The sequence below is a fragment of the Panonychus citri genome, unplaced genomic scaffold (assembly GCF_014898815.1).
Source record: "Panonychus citri isolate SS breed McGregor unplaced genomic scaffold, ASM1489881v1 Contig00139, whole genome shotgun sequence".
NCBI classification, from domain to species: Eukaryota; Metazoa; Arthropoda; class Arachnida; order Trombidiformes; family Tetranychidae; genus Panonychus; species Panonychus citri.
This window is the reverse complement of record NW_026515544.1, coordinates 1,764,872-1,787,477: the sequence shown is the minus strand read 5'-3', so window position 1 is coordinate 1,787,477 and position 22,606 is coordinate 1,764,872. Positions and strand designations below refer to the sequence as shown.

Sequence of the window (22,606 nt, the reverse complement as noted above, 5' to 3'; positions counted from 1 at the left end):
GACTTGGATTAGTTTCTTCATGAGTTATTGATTTCGAAGCATCAAATTGACAATCGAAACACAACATCCAAGAGGAATCCGCTCTTCTTATGAGATTGTGATCACTTCGTAAAAAGATACTCGTAATAATAAACCGTTGGTACAACATTTAGCCTCGATTTTGGCCTCACTTGAATATTTGGCATTCTCCTAATATTTGGTTCGAAGAGGACTACCAAGAGTACCGATCAAATACCTACTGATGGCGTAAAAATTTTCAATCAATTTACAATTAAAGATTCAGCATAATAATCTAACTCTCGAATTATAATTACAATTAACTGACCAAGGCTGAATCCATTAAGATACTAAAACCATTGAAAGAATGATAAAAAAAATTTTCAAAAATTGAGAAAATTTGACGTTTCCTAAATTCCCGTTAGATGTCACTTCTTGTTCTATTCATTTAAACTTCAATTATTGAAGTTCAATAATTGAACTTTAATTATCAAATTGGTTCAATTTTTTTCTCGACAAGATTCATTTTCCTCAACCATGTGGCCATAAGATTGTGGATTAATTTAAATTTTGAATTAAAAAGACAATAAAAAGGGAAACAAAAAATGGTAAAATAAACAATCACATCGATTTGCGGGAAGAGAAAAAATACTAAAAAATCGATTAAAAATCGATTAATCATCCAAGTTCTTTTCTAACAAAACAAAAATAACTTTAACAATTAGTAACTAATTATTTCTAATACTAATTAAGAGATAATTAAAAGACAACTTAGAGTTTTTTTTTCTATTGTAAGTTCCATGAGACAATTTAAAAGCTAAACAGTTTATTTACAACCATAGACACGTTATCATCTCGTGTATTAAAGTTTCGTCGCTTTGAGAGATGAGATTAAAGTGATAATCCTCCATCTTTGTCACTCACTTTCTCTCTCAGTAAATCATTTTCTCTTTTGTGTATTTCAAATTAACTTTAACATAGATAATCCATTCAACTGTAAACCATTTTGATAGTGTACACACAGCAAAGTACATACATATATAAAATCAACTAGATCTTCTTATTTATTATTATTGTGTTTTTTTTTCTTGGTCAATTCATCAAATGTATTTATAGTTACCAATTGAAAGTTTTTCTTCCCAAAGAGATGTTACCAATTCTTGTTGCCACTGAGAGAAATATTCAAAGTGATAATAATAATGAACAACATCAACAATCTCAATCACCACAAGGCAACCAGCAACATTATCCAGCCTTTAATCATCTCTATCAACCATCAAATTCACAGCAACAACACCAACAAGCATCCACATCACTTAGTGCAATTATCAATGAGAGAGCCTCAAGTAACTATCAAACCTTTAATAGTGACAAATATGACATCGGCTATAGTGACTCGGACTATCCAATTAAGGACGATGAAATTACCACCTATTGTACAAGTAAACATCCAAAGATCAATTTCTTTTTCTTTACCTCGTTCTATGTTGTTTTCCTCATGTTTGGTGCCATCATTTTCTTGATCATTGAACAACCAAGAGAAATTGAATCAAGAGGTGATCTCATTTCTGTTCAGGAATCATTTCTCTCCAAATATCCTCATGTTGAAGGTGAGAAAAGACTTTTGTTAAACTTAACCACCACCACCACAATTGTCAACTCTTATCCACCATCACCACCCCGTTGATGTCTTGAAGAGTTAATTGTACTGACAAGATTAAAATGTCACCTCTTCATATTTTGCTTCCTTTTCTTTTTGTTACCTGATGTAATAATGAATCAACGATAAATTGATTGATTAAGATTGTAAATTTAACAATAGATTAGACAAAACAATTATCATCAACAGTAACTTAAAGAGAGAGAGAGAGAGAAAAACTTAAATCAATGTCTATAAATGTCACCAATCTTTTGATTTACCGGTGAACCTTTTTAATCCATTTAACTGAAGTACATATCAGATTTAATCATCAATTATATTAGTCGGGTTGATTTATTACTCAGATTAATCTGTTCATTTGTCACAATATATCTTTTGCTTTGATCATCTGATTATTGTGACTGCTAATCGGTTAATCCTTTGTCTTGTTTTCCCTCTTTTTTTTTGTTCTTTTTCTTAAATTGTTCTTTTTTCTCTTTTATTTTAATCCAGTGGAGGATATTAAACAATTACTCACGGTGATATTAAAAGCTCAAGAAGATGGTTATTATGTGCCAATTGTTGGTGACGATTTAGTTATAAGCGAGGACCCGATGAATGAACAGACAGAGCGTTCGGATGGTAAAGATGAAGATTCGTCTTCGCCATCAGATGAAACAACTCAATCGCCACCGAGCGAAACTACAAGTAAATCAACTTTACGATTAAGAAAATCTAAACCGATTGACAAGTCAACATCTTCTTCCCCAATTTTGTCTCTAAATGCAACCAACGAGGCCTTAGTTTCTTACGAAATAGCCGATGACCTAGAAAACAAGACGGCCAACAACAGGTCAACCATTAAATTAGCACCGATCAGATCAATAACCAATTGGCGATTCAGTTCATCCCTTTTATTTGTCACCTCTCTGGTTACCACCATTGGTTATGGTAATTTGACTCCTCTCACTGTTACCGGTAAAATCACTTGTATCGTTTTCTGTATTTTCGGTGTACCTGCAACTTTGACCTTCTTTTCCACCCTGGTAACAATCTTTGTCCGTGGTCCAGTTAAACGATTAGAAGCTTGGCTCATACGAATAATAATCTATCTTCATCGATCAGCTTCCGTTTTCACTGTTCGAATAATCCACCTTGTGATAATCACTTCGTTCCTAATGGTTATCTGCCTTTTCATTCCGGCCTATTTTTTTTACCTCAATGAGGACGATTGGACTTATCTTGAGTCGTTCTATTGCTGCTTCATCTCCCTGACCACCATTGGGCTAGGTGACTTTGTTCCAGGTATCGAAGGGCCAGTTGCCGATCTTTTGTATCCTTTCGTTATTGTGGTCTACCTGTTTTTCGGCCTCTCAATGATCATGGTTTGGCTCGCCCTTATTCATCGTATTCCACAATTGAATCTATCCGATGCTCTTGTTCCTGGTGATAAGGAGGAAGATAAAATTGCTGAAGAAGAGAATGCTAAAAATCGAGAGAGACTTCGTATTCTAACAAATCAGTTAATTCTTCAACATCGAATCAGAGAAATAAGTTCAATTCGACTTGAAGAGTCAAGTTTACAAATTAAGAACAATCAATCACTGATACCTTGATCAAGTGAAGAAAAGAATATTAATTAATCACAATCATGCAATGGAAAACATGAAAGAATTCGAGTCAACAATTAACTAAATCACAGCCAAATTGCCTTGAGATCAAAATATCTTTATATAAACACGAGGAAGCCTTTGATCGGCGACATTTCCTCTTTTTTAATTTCCCTTTTACTTACACCACTTCCTCTTTTCCCTTTCGTCCTCACCTCGAACCATCTAAACACCAACAACAAGCAATTCGATTCCCACCAAACCTTTACCCTTTTCAACCCTCGCCCCGACCTTACAACTGCCCATTGTCCACTCTCCTATTGTCTTATCCTATTTTTTGTCTCCTATTTTCATCCTATTTTTACATTTATCTCCCAATTTACTCTCTCTCATGTCAAGTTTTCCCGCTTTTTACAAATCAACAACTTCCACCCAAACACAATTACCAACGAATATGATTTAACATAAAATCATCAACAATCAAACAATTAAATTGGGTCGCAATCAGAAATGAAAACAAACACACTAAATGGGAAACTTTTAATTAATACAATTTATTTGATACAATTAACTTTAATTTACTTTAAACTAAGAAAACAATCAAATGAATACACATCTAGTTAATCATTTCCTAAAAAGTTAAATTATTTTTCTTAATTTGTTTTTTTTAATTCAACATAACAAAAAAGTTCTAACTACTTAATTATTCATAACTACTTAATAACTTACCAACAATCAATGATAACAATAAAATAAAACATAAATTGCTACATTAAAAACTAAAGATTAACAATAATTTATTATAAGTTTTATTTCACTGTGTCTCTAATTATTGATTAGGATAAAATGTGATTAAGTTAATTGTTAACATTAAGGGAACATAAACAGACGGGGAATCAAATTATCTAGTTAATTGTGAGCTTAAATGATCAGAGCATTTTGTGATTAGAAGACGAAAAGTTAAAAGGTTAATAAGATAAATGGATTGAGAAAAAGAAAGAAGAAGATAAATTGATGATAAGAGAGGGGGAAAAAGAAGATGAAGATGAAGATGATATTTACTAATTCGATAGGAACAGGGAGTGATTATGAGTCTCTATGGAGGAAGATAAGGAAGAGAGAGAGAGAGAGAGAGAGAGAGAGAGAGAGAGAGAGAGAGAGAGAGAGAGAGAGAGAGAGAGAGAGAGAGATGATGATGATGATGATGATGATGGTGGAGAGAAAAGAGAGGGAAAAGTAAGATAGTCGAAATAGAGAAAGAGGAAGATGATAAAGTGAGAGAGTCTCTCGATGATCATGCATGAAGATGATGAGGTCCAAGTCTCAGGTCACTTTCGGCTCTCGGGTACAAAAAGCACTCGAAATGAGGATCAATTGTTGATATTTTTCTGTGATTTCCAATCAGTTAATTGTTAATTGTTGTCGATCCCGAAAACTTTAATAACTTGTTGATTGTTCAACGATTTCTAATTGCACCTCTGGTTAATTGGATTAACAAATTACCTTGACAAGGTGAAAATTAAATTGATTGTGTTTTTATTGCCAATGAGAACTGTCCTGATTCGTTTTATTAATTGTCGATAATTTAGATTACTTAATTGTTTCATTTTTTTTTTTTCCTTTAATTGTCATCGATTAATTTGTTAATTTCCCTTTTTGATTTCTTTGATCTATTTAATTGTTTAGTTGACACGTTGTTTGGATCGTCATTTCAATTAACAATATAATATATATAAATTGAAGATATGAAATGATCACAATCAATTAACAATTAAATGTTGTCAGTTAATAATCAGCCTTTATGTTGATGGTATGATTAACAATTTACTCACTTTCTACTAATTGTAACAATTAACAAGAAGCAGATGAAAAGGTTATCACTGTAGAGGGAGATTTAGATTCCCTAATCATTGTGGTTAATTGTGACAATTAAGATCTTTTCAGTTAATTTTTTTTTTACACGATTGCAAATCAATTCTGTACACAAGGTAAGCTATTAATAAACGAAATTAGTTAATTGTTGTTGCAATAATAATAACAAAAAAAACTTTGCACTTATCACAATTAGAGTTGATTGTCAAATTAAATCATCTCATTAGGGTAACAATTTATTACTTACAATCATTGGGAATAAATTTTAATTAGTGATATAATTTTTTCCTGATCCATATCAATTGATGGTTTAATCGTAACAATTAATTATCAAGGTAAATCATCAAACTTAAATCATTGTTTTATTTGACAATAAATTGAGACAATCAACAGTTAATTGTAAGGTGGTTTAGGTCAATCATCTGTTAATTGTAATAATTAACACACTTGAAGATAATGAAAAAAAAAGTTAGATTCAAACGTCAATTAACAATTAAACATTTTCTCATTAATATTTGATAATGGAAACGATTTAAAATTACTAATTGTTGCTTGATTATCTCAACAACCTTGTCTTACCTCTAAATTGTTTCCTTGATGATTAACTTTAATTGCAAGAATAGGAAAAGTAAGTGATAGAAAGAGATTACAGTTAATTTGTCATTTAATAGCGTTAATCAGTTAATCATAAAGGATATTAAAAGTTCATTGAGATAAAACTGATTACAATTAGATAATTACTTCAAAAGCATCAAAGTGTTAATATCAACTAATCAACCGAAAGTGATGATTTCCAATCTGATTGCAAGTGTAAAAATCATTTGGTAAATTGTATACTCCAAATTGATTTGTTCACAATTAGATTGAAAATAGTGGATTGATTTTAATCATCTAATCAATTAACTGATTCGTTGAATTAATCAATAAGAAATTAGTGAAGATACTAAATCAAATTGGTTACAATGAGTATTGAGAATAGCGATTCAATCATCGTGATCAGATCGACTTCGAGTTTGTGACTTCATCTAAATCGTATTAGTTCAAATATTAATTGTCGAAAATAATGTTACATTTAAATTACGAGATTTTTTCAGCTGCAATTAGGAATCGATTCGATGATAGTGAGAAATGATTGAATCTCTTCCTCATTTGATTCTCTGGTAATTTCTTTCAACGTCTAGGATTCTGATTAAGTGGACTGATTATCGATAATTTTTCTCAAGTAATCAGTAATCAATTAGAGACAGGAGAGAATCAATTATCAGCCAAATAATGGTAACAGTAGCAATAGAGGGGAATCACATGGGCCATTGATAAATTGGAGTGACTATTGATTGTCCAAAAATATCGAATGATCTGGAAAGATAGTTAATCGGATAACAATTAAAAACAATTAGAACTTGGATCTTGGTCCAAAGTGAAAATTTATATCTTTCGATTAATATTTGATGATACAATCAAAAGTGATCACCAGAGACAAATAATAAAAATACTTACACACTATTTCTGGTGATGCCAGAAATTGATCATAATTGATTAACTAATCAATAACATATCTAAAATGAAACATCACCATAGAGATCAAATTGTTTACCAGTTAATCATTAAAAATGTTTGACTGACCATTTGACCAACAAATTACTCGTTCCCTTTGTGACAATCAATATCCTTAAATAAACTCTTTTTTAATCAATAATTAAGAAGATCCTTGATTGCTGACAATCAGATTAATAAGAAAAGTGAAACAATCAAGATAAAAAATAACAGATGATTAAGAGATAATCTTAATTGCGTCCAAAAGATGGCAGCACTTAAAGTATCCCAGTTAATCATTAAAAAACTCAATCCAACCAACAATTAGCAAGACTTAGTTGATTGTCAATTTCATTCGATATTTTATGTTGATTAGTTGATAAACTATTTGAAAATAATTGATTTTCCTACGATGAATAAATCGAGAATTGATTAGAAAAGTAAATCAAATTCTAATTGCGATTCCGATCCTAATTAAATTTCGCCGAAAGTTCATCAGAATGACCATTAATTTGATTCTAATAACCACTACTTAGAATCAATGGCAATTAAGATAATCAAGTTTCGAGAACGAAAAAGTAACAACCATCTATTAATAGTTTCACTTGCATTTACCGCGAGCAATTTGATTGTGATTGATTGTGAAGGTGCTCCAGTAATTTAATTTAGAAAAGTTTCTCGACCATTTAAAATAGTTTCCCTTTAACCATAAATACAAACAAAATCAATTTAATGATTTATTCAAACAATTATTCAGTTTTAGTCGTAATGATAATAATATCTGATGATAGAAATGTACTAACCTATTATGTTCAGATCAATGAATCGCATCAACTTGGATTCTATGTTATTTCTGTTAACTAATAATATTGTTGATTCACATTCTTTTAGATTTTTTTTCAACATTCTCCTCATCACAATTTCCATCATCATCATCCAACTTGAGTCTTTCCTCATCTCATTCCAACATCTTCATCCTTCTCCCTCTTCCCCATTTCTCATCTTCCATTCCATTCCACTTGAACTTTCCTTCTTCGTCTCCTTTTCCTCAGGTATATTAACCAAAAATTGTAACATCTTTTGGTTACAATTGATGCTCATGAGTATATTGCATTCAGCATTCAGCATTTTTCATCTTCATCCTCATCCTCATTCTGATTCTCACTCTATCGATCTCTCTCTCTCTTTCTCTCTTCTTGTCAACTTGTTTCACTCCATTTTTTGTCTCTTCTTTTCATCCTCATCACTTGATCGAGCTACTTTAACAATCTCAACCTCTTTACAGTTTATTTCTATTCAATAAAACCCATCATCTTCTTCCTATTGCTTCTTCTCATCATCATCATCATCATCATCTTCGTCACTTTCTCTGTTAATTTATTTCATTCATTATTAAACCTTTTCTTTTCATGTTTGCATACTATTATTATTGCCTCATCGAGTATCCTAGATTTTTAAATTTCCTTTTATCAACAAACAATCAACAATCAATTGCAATTACGATCATTTCTAGATCTCATTTGATTTAATTGGAAACAAATTCAATTCAAAAAGTTACTGTGCTCAAATTGTCATCACAAATCATCAAATTTTATTTCCTCGTCGATTTTCAAATTACTCAATTAACTTGACTCTCATGATTATCACAACAATTACAGTAAAACTCATTTAATTTGTTTCCCTTTTACCTTTTAAATCAACTGTGATTAGCAAAATAAATTGTCATTAACAACTTTAATTAGTAATAAGTATTAATCAATCAAAAAGGTTGTGATGTTTTTAATCCTGATCGCCGTTGGATTTACATTAATCCTTTTAATTGTTTTCATAATTGTCATCATTTCTCAATACGTTTCCTAATCCATCAAAAGTTGTAATCATTTAATTGTCAAATCAATGAGATAATCATATCATAAATCACAGATAAAACAATCAACAAGTATTAAAAACTAATCACAATTTAAATCTCCTAATCAGGACAATCAAATTTTTACCATTCCAATCATCGTCCAAACAATTAAGAGCCAAATATCACCTTCAACTAATTATATCAACAATTAACGTTACACAATCAATCATTTCAATCATAATGTAAGTTCAATTGATTACAAATAAAGATTCACTTGTTTCCTAATTGTCAACATTAATTCAATACCAATTAACTGGATAATATGAAAATCTAATGATGATAGTTAACTAATCCGATTAACTATTGTAATGAAACAATAACATTTTTACAACAATTTAATGACATTCATTTTAATTTCTCGCAATCAATTTAAATTGTAGCCAAAAGAAAACAAAATTTCAAATTTCAGTTGACAAATTGATTGTTGATCATCATTATTGACAATTAAATTAATTTAGTTTAAAATACTTTCACTACGATGAACCCATTGAACAATTTAGTTGAGAAATTTAAATCCGATTGTGAATGAATTATTTATAAGGTTGATTGAGAAAAAATTTTCCAGTTGAACATTTTTCTATCCATAATATTGAACATTATCCATGTATTCATATTTATCATGATAATATATTAATCATCATGATAATGAAATGGATAAACATGTTAATACATGAATAGGAGATTGAAGCAATTTAGGTAATGATTAAAAAAATGAATCTTATCAACATTCAATTGAATTGATAGATATGCAAATTAATATGATAACTAGTGAATCTTAATTTAGCTGATCAATCATTTCAGATGAAATATAATATTGATATGTATTGATAATATCAGGGGTATTCATGTATATAGAGGTGGATATCATTTTCTTTAGCATAATTAACTGATTGTTGGCTATTAACTGATGATTAAATATGTAATCATCGTGTAATTAGTTGATTGTTGCATCTTACTTTCGGTTATTATTAGTATTTGATGATCTTCACTAGAATTGGTAATCTTAATGAATGAAGTTTTCACATTTCAAGATGATGATTGTGGTTAATTGTCAATCAAAGATGAAGTTTAATTAAGTTACAAGCAAAATGTTGATATGATATTTTAATTCATCAAATTACCTGATTTTATTCATTATCATCTTAGCTTAGATACTGATGGTGATTAAGATATTGATTGTAATCAATATCTCGACTAATTTTATTGATTATCAGGAAATTAGAATAACTAACAAACTAATTGTCTTGATAAGTGTGAAAATGAAAGTAAATTAAATTTGATTGCTTTTCGTTTGATTTGATTCCTTTAATAGTGAACAACATTCATTCTGGTTAATAACATTTTTTATTATTCCTTTTGGAATTGAACTGAATTGAATCTTTTGTATTTGGTCTTGGACTTTCCGGTTGATTGTCGTAGTTGATTATCACTTGATTGTCTCTCACTTCCTACACTGGTCAGTATTCAGTTGACCTCAAGCAATTCATTTCTTCACATTTCAAATGATATCAACGTTTCGACATTTTGTTTACTTATTATCAATTTAAGATAGAAAAAAATTATTCATATAAATTTTGAATCTAAATGATAATCTAATTAACTATTAAGATGATTAATAATTAGCTAGTTGACTTGGAGAGATTATTAAAATATCATTAATCTAATATAATCTTGATGACAATATTAATTTGTTTGTCTATAATAATCAATGAGAAAACATTTAATCATTTACATAAAATTAATATTAATAAAAATAATTAGTAAACATTAAATCATTGCTAATCAATTAACTCTTTTCTCATTCATGATTCAATGCAATTAAGGTTAATTTGAGTTGGTTACAATTCATTGTTATCTGGTTTTGAATGGAAGGATAAAATTAACGGATGATTATAATTAGTCTGATTAATTTGATATTTTACTTTACTTTTATCAACAATATAATACAGCAATCAATGGCTAAACAATTAAGTCATTTACTGAGTATCATCATCATTTGAATGAACAATTTACTTGTAATTGTATTCAAACCTCAATCAGATCAATCTAACAACTACAATTAAATTGTGACATTAGTTTTTTTTCTGGTCAGTTATTAACATTGACCAAGACAATCAATTGAAAATCTCATTGATTACTAGTTTGTTATCATCGGAATTGATTAAGAAAATCATCTAATATGATTTAGTGATATGTTGCATGGTAAATTAGATTTGATTAATCAGTCGAGAAACTGATTTCAATTATTTAATGATAATTGTCATTGGAGAACCATCAAAACAATCAGTCAATTGAATTTATTATCATGGTGATTAAAGTTTAATATTAATCACTATTGATTTTCTTAGTCTTTCAAATGTAAACATTAATCTTAACCATTATCATTTTGTCAATGATAATAAAGTTAACATTTGATGATTAACTGATTAAGACACTTTTATTGATTCTCGAAAGCAAAATTAACATCATAATTAACCTTAATCAATAACGGTTATCAACAATTAGCTTTGTTTTATGACAATAACTTTATTAATCCAATGGTTAATCAACCCTAAGCAAATGATTAAGTTAACCAGTCTGATAATGTTTTGTCTCATACTTGGTTTCTTGTGGTCATTTTAGCTGATTAGACAATTTTTTACTGGACAATTGATTTCATCGTCGGTCCATTGATTATTATTGATCAGATTTTGGTAGAAAGAAAAAAAATAATAATAAGATGATCACGTTGTCACATTTGTAAGTAAATCCTTAAGAAAAGGTTTAAGATTTCATTGTTGTCCAGTATTAGATGGAAACTGGACTGTCCATTAGTAAGAATGTTATAAAGATGATGATGGTGATGAAGAAGAAAACGAGGAAGAAGATGAAGGAGATGTAGCTTATAGAATAGATGAAGATGATAAGAGATGATGGAGATAAAAGAAAACTTAATGAAACAGTTACATCTTAACTTCTTATTCTCTTAACATCTTAACTTACCTTCTAAATTTACTGTCCACTTGTGGTCATCTCTCTCTCTCTCTCTCTCTCTCTCTCTCTTTCTCTCTTTCTCTTGTAGTCTTTGTCTCTTTTCTTATTGCAATTCATTTTCACTTCTCTCTCTCTCTTTCTTCCAAATGGTATTATCTTCATCCTTATTGATTGATCGAATATCAGTCAGAATAATTTCTCTCGATTATTTACTGTTATGATTATCAAATCACCGAAAGAACAAACAAAAAATAATAAACCTTTAATTAGAACTAATCATTTAAGCACATTAGTAGTAGGTATGTAGCATAACGTGAAAGAGGAGGAGTCACGTTATGCTACCCCGAATTAAATAATTATTAAAAACTAAAGTTTTATAAAATTCATTTATTTGATGAGCCAAAAATCGTCATCATCATCAACATCATCATCATCAAACCATATTTTTTTAATTAAAAGTTTCATCTTCTCATCATCATCATCATAACCAACATCATAATCATTATCACCATCATTTCTTTTCCTCGAGGAGATAAAATGTTTCTCTCTCCTTCTCCGTCCGATTCTGACCACGAGTATGAAGGTGAACTCATGGTCAGAACTGAATTCACTGTTGAATCGATTCAAATTCATCATCTGAATCGAATTCAACAGTGAATTCTGATCTGGAATGGAGAGAGGTAACATAAGATCGTCCTCTCGAGGTCGATAAGGCAAAAATGGGATCGCTGGTGGTGGTGGTATGGCGATGAGATCGCTGGTGTTGGTGGTGGCGATGGATCGCTGGTGGTGGCGATAAGATCGCTGGTGGTGATGGGATCACTGGTGGTGGCGATGGGATCGCTGGTGACATTGATGGACTGGTGGTGGTGATGGGATCACTGGTGGCGATGGGATCGCTGGTGGTGGTGGTGGCGATGAGATCGCTGGTGGTTATGGGATCACCTGGCGATGATGAGATCGCTGGTGGTGTGGTGGCGATGGGATCGCTGGTGGTGGTGATGGGATCACTGGTGGTGGCGATGGGATCGCTGGTGGTGACGATGGGATCACTGGTGGGTGATGGGATCACTGGTGGTGGCGATGGGATCGCTGGTGGTGGTGATGGGATCACGGGTGTTGGGTGAGGTAATGGAGTTGCTGGTATGAAGGAAATGCCGATGATGTTGCTGTTGTTGGTGGAAGTGATGGTGATGGGGATGCTGGTGGTGGCTGAAGCACCGGTGGTGATAAATTTATCACCCCAGTAGGTGATGAGGATGGAGATGTTGTCAGACATTGGGGTGGTGGTGGTGGCGGTGGAGAAAATCTATGGCTGAAAGAGTTGGTGATGGAAACAATAAGTTTAAGTGAACTTAAACCTATTGTGTCAACTGTCACCAACTCTTCAGGCCATAAACTTTATGACCGTGAAGATAGGGAGATGGACTTTGGAGCGTTTTCCGCCCTCTACCAAAAGTTTTTTTCTCGAAAACTATACCACCTAACGGAAAAAAGATAAACTAAGTGAAAAAATTTTAGAACGCGCTTTCAATAATGTTTAATATCCGAAATAAATAGAAAAACGTTTTAATTTAATTTTTATGCAATCAGTAGATTTATTTCATGGCCATTAACGTATACATATCTAAGTATCATAAGAATGAATAAAAAGACAATACGGATAAAAAACAATATATTTATGTTCATACCACTAAATGAATCCAGAAAATAAAAGAATTAATTTCAACTGATCGAAAATTTGTAAAGTCTCCTTGTATGATTTACATCCGGTTATTATAAATTTACCTGTATGGAAAATGAGACACTTTTTGCTACCCTCTGTCAAATAAGCTGCAGGATATAATTCAGGGTAATAAGTAAATGATTCGCTACAAGCAGAGTTTAAGAAGATTAATTCTTTTGTTGAGATTACCTGTTGCCACGACGTTGACAACCTCTATATGTGTAATCACACGGAAGACGAAGCGACACGCAGAATTTTCCATAGCCAGATAGGCGTCATTAATAGACTTAGCTCCAACAACATTAACCTTTCCATTTCTGAAGATTAACAGAGGGCTTAGGTAATTTGAGAATAGCACCATTGAATCTTTTTGGTTGGTAGTTTATCGTTGGGAAAAATTTCACTAAGTCAGTCAAAGCGAAAGGAAACGAACGAAGTTGAAACTTCATGACAATATTACTTATCATTGGATTTTTTATCTCGGTCATCATGGTTGGCAAGATTGAAGCACTAATTGGAAATCAAAATTTTGAGTTGTTTTTCTAAAAAATGAATGTAAGCAATTGATACCCGGACTTCTTCTTGTAAAGATAACACAATACTAAGTGTCAGCTCTAGATTATCAAGGTTTGGACAAAATGGATCGCAATGAGAACTCAGAATCCTAACTTCGTCCCTCAATCGTTTGTTGGATTTTTTGAGACGCTTATTCAAGCTTTTTGTTCGATGTAATTTTTGTCTCAGAGTCTTATTTTCCACATTGACTGAATCACATACTAATTCAAGAGCGAGAGAAAGACGATCCATGTTGACATATCGAGGTCAGGGATGAAACTGATTGAAACTTAGATTTGTAGCTATTCAAATAGTTTTGCTCAGAAAATAAACGGGAGTCGTTAGTTTGATGTTTTAATCTTTTTTATTGGTCATTCTGCAGATAACAATACAAGAGATCATTTTGTAAGAATTGTACCAGCTTGCTTTTTATTAATCTTTTTTGTAGACTTTACAATGTCTAGATCATTACAAAGTTCATGATTAATCATGCTACGTGCAAGTAGGTATGAAGCTAACTTAGAACTTGTGCGTACTTTTAATTGCACAGCTGTACTAAAGATTGAAAAGACCTTCTTGATTCGCCTGCTATCACTCCAATAGCATTTTCCAAGTTTCGTGGGGATCCATCAGAGTTTAGTGCAGGCCCTTCATGAAAGATTGTGTGCCACAAACATCAAATTCCAACATGAAACAGTATGTTATTTCATCTTTGTAGTCCCATACTTTGATTTTAATGTCACTGACGTTGTCATCATTAGGCAGAAGAAAAACTGATACAATCACCGAATCCCAGTTAAACATCGTCAATTATTTTCCAAGCTTTATTATCGTTGAGTTGTAAGTCCGATGAAAATCTTTTAATAATGTTATCGAATGATTCGCCTCTTGATCTCAACTTCACAGCAAATACAGAAAGCCCCACAGTTTTAGAAGAGAAACTTTGTAACCTTTATTGTTCCAAACTAAAGGACGATCTTGGATCAACTGACTGATTTCTGTATGAATCGGTGGAAGTCCAAATGAGTCAAAATATTCGCATCTGCGTGAATCAACTCTACATGCTAACCAATGACTACCTCGTTCTGAAGCAACATCACTATTCATGATGAAATAACTAGGATATTTTCGTATTAATGGTAATTTATCTCTCGAAAAAACACCAATGAAGTTTGGAAAAGAACGGCAAATGGTTTCAATCTCAAAATCGAACATACTTAAATGAAGTCACAGCTAACGTTTCTTTCTTTGTCAATTTCGATCATATTATCATACTCGCAGAATAAAACAACATCGATTACTTCAGGCAATGCCTTCTTGAAACGCAAATAAACACGGAGGGTACCTCGATTTGCTGGATTTACGTGTCCTACAAGACCACAGCCGTGAGATAAGTCAGGTGCGAAATTGAAACCATAAATTGTTTTCCCATTAGCATAATCATTTCTTTTTATATCAATGGTTGATTCAGTTGAATTCATGTTCATTGCTTGAAACAATCCTGAATATTCTCGAACAAAAAGATTTTGATCGAAATTTGGTTGATAAGCATTTGTAGGATACTGAATGCCATCAAGATAGCATGCCAAGTAGTTGACATCATAGTGGTTGAATTTGAATGGATCTTCATCTTTGGCTCCATTAAGAGCTGTATTTTTAACACATGCTAAAAACATTCGTCTTGGTAATTGTCCAATTATGACATTGTCGAGCATTGCATCCATAGATCCTGAAGGAATGGGTACATGTTTCACCTCCACACGGGTGATAGGATATCGTGAAGAGGCTGTTTGCAAAGCTCTCGAATGTGCATTAACAAGCATTGGTTTAGCTTTTAAACGGTGAATGTATACAGATGCATCTTTGATTATGGGAATAATATTCACTGATTTTGGATAGATGAAACAGAATTCAGGGTTGTTCAATATCAATTTTATTTTGATATCACATCCACCAAGCAATGCTTTGCCTTGAAATGTAAGGTCAAGATGTAACTTTCCATACATGTCAACTATTTTACTTTGTGATGGATCTTTATTTGTTGTTTCTGGGACAAAGTTCGAGATGATATCGTCCTTTTCTGACCAAAATCCTGTAGAAAGATGTGTTTCCTTAGCGTCTTTCGAAAAACCGAGTAAATTTTCAAAGTATGCTCTATATGCATAAGTATTTGATACAGATGACATTTCTTTATTACCGATCTTTAGATCTATTTGTTTAATCATGCTATGCATCAAGTTATTGGCTGCTCTAATTTTACTCCAATCTGGGTTAACAATATCTTTGCCGTCTTCATTTTTTATTTTAAGCTGCAATTTGAAGTATAAGTAAGTTTCATGAAAAAGAATATATTCATCTTTTGAGGTAGGTATATGAAACTCTATGTAGCTAGAGCCTTCTATAGAGGAGATTGGTCTGTGTTGAGTCTCATAGCTTCTTTCGATTGACAACTGAACAGGGGGGATGGTGAATAAATCAAGCTCCGGTAGCAAAGCTTCAGCTGCTAGATTATGCATATTACTTTAAGAAGTCAAAATCAGATTTTTTGAATGATTTAATTTTCTTTCGGGTTTTTCGTTTTACATTTCCTTTTATCATCTTTCTTTTTATAGACTTTAAACCGCTTCCATTCTGTGTGTCAGTACTTTTTTCAGACAATTTCTGTATCGCATCACTGGTTATTCTATCCATTGTAGCACTGACTCTATCCTTAGCTGATTTTTTGGTATCACTTAGAATAGCTTGACCAGTTGAAAGTGCTTGCTCTCCCAAATATCTCAAAATCGGCATAATTTTTGACATGAAAAATCTGCCAAAGAACCCATTACCTCTCTGATAACGAGTTCCCGCAAATATTTGAAGGGGTAAACCTGTCCCCGCTTGATTCAAATAATAGGTTTCCATTTTCGGCGAAAGTGTAAAACAACAACTACTCGGCCTTGTCTGAACTTAATGTCCTGGCCTGAATCATCCTTTATATTAATCATTATTCTATCAATCTCTTTGCTTGCTAAGGGTTGGTAATATGGTTGTGTATAAATCAAATTTATATCTTCACCAAACTTTTCGCCCGCTATTCTTATAGATCTGAGAAACTGAGCATAAGTATTTCCTACTACAGATGGTTCAACGACATCTGAATATATCATAAGATTGTGAACACCACCAGAAAGATCATAATGATGTTGAGCTTTTCTTTGCATGTAACCATTGTCAAAAATTGTTTGAAAGTTTGAGTATCTAGTTAATACTCCAAATCTTTCATTCTCTAAGTTATATGAGGAAAATCCAAGCATGTACTCGAGTTGCTGCCCCAGATGTACTAAAACATTTCTTTCTGATGCAGTTCCTCCAATCTTAGGAATAGAAATTGGCCAACTTGTTGCGTGATATATCCTTGTTGTGAATTGACGACAAGATATGGTGCATGTTTGACATGTCCTGTCCGACTGAGCACTTTGATCATCTCTGCGTTTATCACATCACACAGATCGTGAATACTCGTGTATGAACCCGGTTGTAAATCTAATATGAATTCTTCAAAATCTATTTCTTCAAGGAATCTTCCTGACTCCGGCGTTGGAGTATCTACAAAAATTGTTAAACGTTGTGGTTCGGAAATATTATACCAACTGCGGGTGTATGTTATCTCTGCTAACCCAACCACCCAATCGTCATCAACTTTTAATGTATTTGGTAAATAAGTCACATAAGAGCCTATAGTATTATCAGCATAGCTTTTTACGTTACTTGGTAATGTTAAATAAAATGAATCAGACATGTCTTCTTATTTTAAATCAAATTGGATTTATTTTATTAGCTTTATATAGAAATTGGTTCAGCTTTTTGTTTAAACTTTGGAGTAGGTAGAATACATCCTAAAGACATCGTCAAAAGCCCTAACCAAAGTCGTTGGTCTCCTAAATTCAAAGACAAATTTATCATCGAAATTATCGATATCAAAAACAGCGTTAATACTTGAATAATAAAGAGAAATAAGTGAGGATTTTTCACGCCAATCTCCGAATGTCCTGAGATGGTATCCATGAGTTGTAACTGCTTGAATAACCTAACCACTTTACAAAGTAATACACACGCCCCCTAACTGTTTTTCTTTTTATAATCTTCTCAATTCGATGCTCGTCTTCAGATACTTCTTGAAGCTCTTCATGGTAAAATTTCCTTTCCATAGGTGTTCCATTGTGTTCTCTTAATAAGTACAAAGGTTTTTCTTTGCTTTTGTCAATAGAAGATATTGTATAGATATGTTCAGACCAGTTAGGATAGAATGATTTATCAAACGGGCCAAGCTCATATTTAATCCGTACTTTTGAACCTACTTCAAACACCTTTGGAGATATTGTTTTCTGATCTTTCACCATTTCAAGGAGGCTATCATAACCATACAAATTCCTGAAGACATCATTCGAGTTAGAATTTGTCACAGAATTAGGTGCCATTTTAATTGATCGATGAAAATCAGCGTTATAACTTTCCACTAGTTTTGGTAACACATCTGTGTACTTTCTGGTTCCCTTAAAAGTGAAGTATTTGAACATTTTACCTTTAAGGGTTCTGTTAAATCTTTCAACAATAGCACATTTGATATTACTGTTTTTCGTTGAATAATGTCTAATAGATTCATTATCAAGAAGAGTTTTAAAACTGCTATTGAGAAACTCTTTGCCTTTATCTGTACGTAAAGACTCAGGCTTTCTATTTTTAAAGAGTTTTCGGAAAATCTCTGTAACTGCAATACCTGTTTTTGCGTGTACTGGAATAGCCCAAGCATACTTGCTGAAACAATCTATTATCGTTAGAATGTATCTTAACCCCTTGTTCTGACGCGAAAACTCTTGCATTTCAACTAAATCTGCTTCCCATTGTTCATCGATTGCACAGACCACTATTTTATTTCGCTTAAATTTTTTCCGAGCTTGTTTATGCAAAGTGTATGTAAGCTGTGTTTTTAACCAGTTTTTCACATGATTTATCGTGATTTCAGGAATTAGCTCTTTTGCAGCAATGTAAAGTTTATTGACTGAAGATAGCGATCCAGTTTTTTCGACATTGTAATACAATCGTTTTAAAACTGTTTCAATTTTTTCATTCGCTGATTCTACACCATTTTGATGAACTGAAGTATGAGTTACCATTTTGTCCGTCGAACTTCTTTTTCTTGTCTGCAATCCTGTCAGAAAATCTTATGTTGTCGTATAAGTTTTCAACTAATTTTCTTTTTCTCGGATTTCGAGATTTTTTCACTATCCCTGCATCAGATTCGTGTGTTGCGATTTCATCAATTGGTTCAGCATAAATATTAGGAAACGTAACCGGAAATGAATAGGATGGAGGGGGTCTGCTATCAATGATGATACTTCTCTTTTTATGGTTTGATTTCAACAATTTTTTCAATGACTTGTGTAACACATCACTAGGTAATATGTTACTTCTTCTTAATATGGTCACCAAACTGGTTGGCCATAGAATCGGTGAGTTTTCTTCAGTAACAGCCGAAATCAAATACTTAAGTAAATTAGTGTTCTTGATTTCAGACCCATTAATAACCAGATTCATCTTTTCATTATAAACACCTGAAAATGCTAGTTTCAGACTCAACTTGAGAATTTTCCGTACAAAAATAGGATTGAGTGCGTTTTGTACAATGGCTGATTTTTCTTCTGATTGAGGTAAAGTTCCGATTTTGGCAGTGATGAGAGGATATTCTTTTTTAACAATTTCAGCCATTTATTAAAGATGTCAAGAGTGAAACAACTGCCGGGATAATGATCGGAAGATAGCCTCCACTTTGCGTTATGTACTTTTTTCTTCTCGATACTGATTTATCTTTCACTATGTTCAAAATATCATGCTTGTACCTGGCTAGTTGTTTCTTTTCTTTATCCGTAAGCTTGACGTTTTTATTAACTATATTCAACATCACTTCTTTGATTGCTTTATATAGCAACGGATCTGCTTTGTATTGATCGTGGAAAAGCTGTTCTCAGTTTTTTACTCTTTATCATTGAAGCTATTTTCAAAAGATTTAGATAGTCTTCTATATTGATTGACATTATATCTCATAAACTGTAACAGAATGATTCAATGACAATGGAATTATATTAGTCTGAACACGAAATTTCTCAGGTGTTTGAGGAGTAAGATCCACCTTTATATAACTATAAGGTAAAGCTGTTGCGTCTTCATAGGCTGCAACAAACTTTTTGATATTAATTGGATAAAGTTGTCGAGCCAACGCATAGATTTGTGCTTTGTCACGAGGATTTTTCATTAGTATAAGATAATGACAGTTCAGACTTATATTTCTCATATTCTTACCCTGATGAAATATATTCTGCACTATAAAAATGACGGAAACTCCTAAATGATGACTTCCTTTCGTGAAAAGATGCATGAGTTTCGGATCATCACCGCATTCATGCATAAGATCGTCAATGATAATGAGATCGTAACCGGAAGAATCTTCTATCATCCCTTGATGATGTTGTATATCTTTATGTTTAGAATAACGATCTTGCCATTGACCATAACACCACAGTATTTTAGAATTCTCATTTAATGAAGGTATTAATATATTTCTATGATGAATTATTCTTTCTACTAAGACCGTTTTCCCGCTTGATGTAGGTCCTGCTATCATACATGTGAATGGGTGTTTGAAAATAAAATTTGACATAGTGACACAAAAGTAATAAGTTTCAATTCTTTTTATTAAAGATTCGAATTTCATCGTAAGTTCAAGGATCAACTGAAAAATACAAAGCTTGGTTTTAGTCATCAATACTCGAATTCCATTTTCGCTTGTTAGATTTTAGCTGTGTCTTACCATCAACAATTTCCAAATTGTCCTGCTTCCAAACTTCCTTAAAATGGTTGCGAATATCCATGAGAGCCAATCCATAGAAATTGCTGCCAGTCCATAAGCCAGGATTATCAACAGCAGCGTCAAGGATATCACATCCTATTCCGAGAGTTGTTTCTTCAGCGTCACAGTAGACGATTATGCCAGTTCCTGTAACCATTAGTCTGTGTTGAAGCCATCGGCTCACAGAGTATTTAGAGTACAATAACGCTGTCAACTCACTGTATATGTTTTTACGCCAATTCGAATTTTTCTCCACAAACTGATCCATGTACCGAGAAACAGAGAATACCCACTGATCATTGTGTTTAAACGGATGTTCATATTTAGGAGCCATCCATTTGTGTGTGTTTGTGAGATCAGTGCTGATTTTGAAGAACTCACTATAACCACTGAATGAAACTTTTCCAACAATTGGCTTGGGAGATGAAACTTGAGAACTCATGTTTTTCAAAAAAAAAGGACACAGAGTAACTTTAACTTTGAACTGAAAACTTTAAATGGACACAGAGTAGAAGATAAAGTACAACTTCACAAGATGAAACAAGAAAATGTAATGAATACAAAAAATAAAATGTGTCTCTATTTATACCAAAACTGACGATAGCTGCGCCTCCTGGTTCATCCAGCCTTCGGTATCATTCAAAAGCGTTTCCAATGTTAACTGCTATAATAAAGTAATAAAACAAATGTCATTTATTAGTGCCATAAAGTTTGGAATACTATAGTTCTTTGTTTCTATTTTACAGCACCTGGATTTTATTGCTTACAAAAGAAAAGTTTAATGTTGTTTTCAAAATATGATGAAATTTTGTATACATTGTAATAGGTTGACTATTTACATTTAAAAGTTATTTATTTATATCCGTAGGGCAAAGTATTATTGCCTATTACTCTTCGTTTTTCAGAAACTGCTCTATATATTTTTTCAAACTTCTTAGTGCAAACTTTATGAGTGTACTTATCAGATTCGATATTAGTTTGCTTAACAGAAATGGATGATTGCTCTCCGTTGGTATAATCTTCTGCCATTTTACAAAGTTTCTGTAATGTGATAAGTTCCAGAGCTTTTGAAGTGAGTTTTATTCCTTTAACTTTTATGACCGTTTTCTTTTCACCAGTTGGAGACGTTACTTCGTAAGCGTAATTTTTGGGACCAAGCGTAACAAATTTATTACAGTAATAGCCATCAGGAATTTCATCAGTAAGTTCGCCGAGGTAATCTCCGCATTTAACAACCGGATCATTTTCTTGTTCGATAAATACAACTGAATCAGTGTCGAAATACAATACACGTCCTGGTCTAATAGACTCTATAGTTTGTATCAGATTGAAGAGCTCCAACCTTGCATAAGCTGTAACAAAACTCGCCACAGCAATGTTTGATTTAGATGATGATATTTCAGCTTCATAATCAGCAGCTACTTTATGCTGGATGAGAATAACCTCAGGTGATGCTTCAAAAATACCCATTATTTCAAGAGTGTCATCATTCATCTTTCTCCAAAGCTCAGCATAGTTTCTGACGATAGATGTTTGCATTAAATTATGATTTTGCGCAAACTTTCCCCAGAGACTGTTCAACATCAGCTTTGCAATACTCCTTTTGCCAGGATTCTTTGATATTTCCGTTTTTTCTAGTCCAATTTTTTCATGCTGCTCATAGTCATTTATATATTTTGTTTGAGAAGCTTCGTCTGTACACCATGTAGGCCAACCACTGGCTTGCTGTTTTATCTTAAGCCACATTGCTATATAATCATTAAAAAGATTCGGTGTTCGATCATACTGGAGAATTTGGTAGATCTTAATTATTTGATAACCGTTTTTAACTGCTACATTGAGCTCTTCAGATGTCCAAGTGTTTGTTATCATTCTTTCTTGGTCTGTATGATTGCAGCTTAAATTC

General features: G+C 32.5%; 4 protein-coding genes across 4 annotated transcripts; 1 reads left to right on the top strand and 3 right to left on the bottom strand.

The window, feature by feature from the left end:
• The first annotated feature begins 753 nt into the window (after positions 1-753).
• On the top strand, positions 754-4,058 carry LOC128394105 (uncharacterized). The gene is made up of 2 exons (XM_053354360.1): positions 754-1,607; positions 2,150-4,058. Exons 1-2 carry the CDS (start codon positions 1,145-1,147, stop codon positions 3,250-3,252), a joined length of 1,566 nt encoding a protein of 521 aa, XP_053210335.1. The 5' UTR covers positions 754-1,144; the 3' UTR covers positions 3,253-4,058.
• An 8,082-nt stretch (positions 4,059-12,140) lies between these two features.
• On the bottom strand, positions 12,141-12,812 carry LOC128394008 (uncharacterized). The gene has a single exon (XM_053354243.1). It carries the CDS (start codon positions 12,810-12,812, stop codon positions 12,141-12,143), a length of 672 nt encoding a protein of 223 aa, XP_053210218.1.
• Positions 12,813-15,031: 2,219 nt separating this feature from the next.
• LOC128394007 (uncharacterized protein F54H12.2-like) lies at positions 15,032-16,718 on the bottom strand. The gene is made up of 2 exons (XM_053354242.1): positions 16,518-16,718; positions 15,032-16,123 (listed from the first exon to the last, which is right to left on the bottom strand). Exons 1-2 carry the CDS (start codon positions 16,716-16,718, stop codon positions 15,032-15,034), a joined length of 1,293 nt encoding a protein of 430 aa, XP_053210217.1.
• Positions 16,719-17,664: 946 nt separating this feature from the next.
• On the bottom strand, positions 17,665-18,970 carry LOC128394006 (uncharacterized). The gene is made up of 2 exons (XM_053354241.1): positions 17,913-18,970; positions 17,665-17,791 (listed from the first exon to the last, which is right to left on the bottom strand). The coding sequence occupies exons 1-2, from the start codon at positions 18,968-18,970 to the stop codon at positions 17,665-17,667; spliced, it is 1,185 nt and encodes a 394-aa protein (XP_053210216.1).
• Between the last annotated feature and the right edge of the window lie 3,636 nt (positions 18,971-22,606).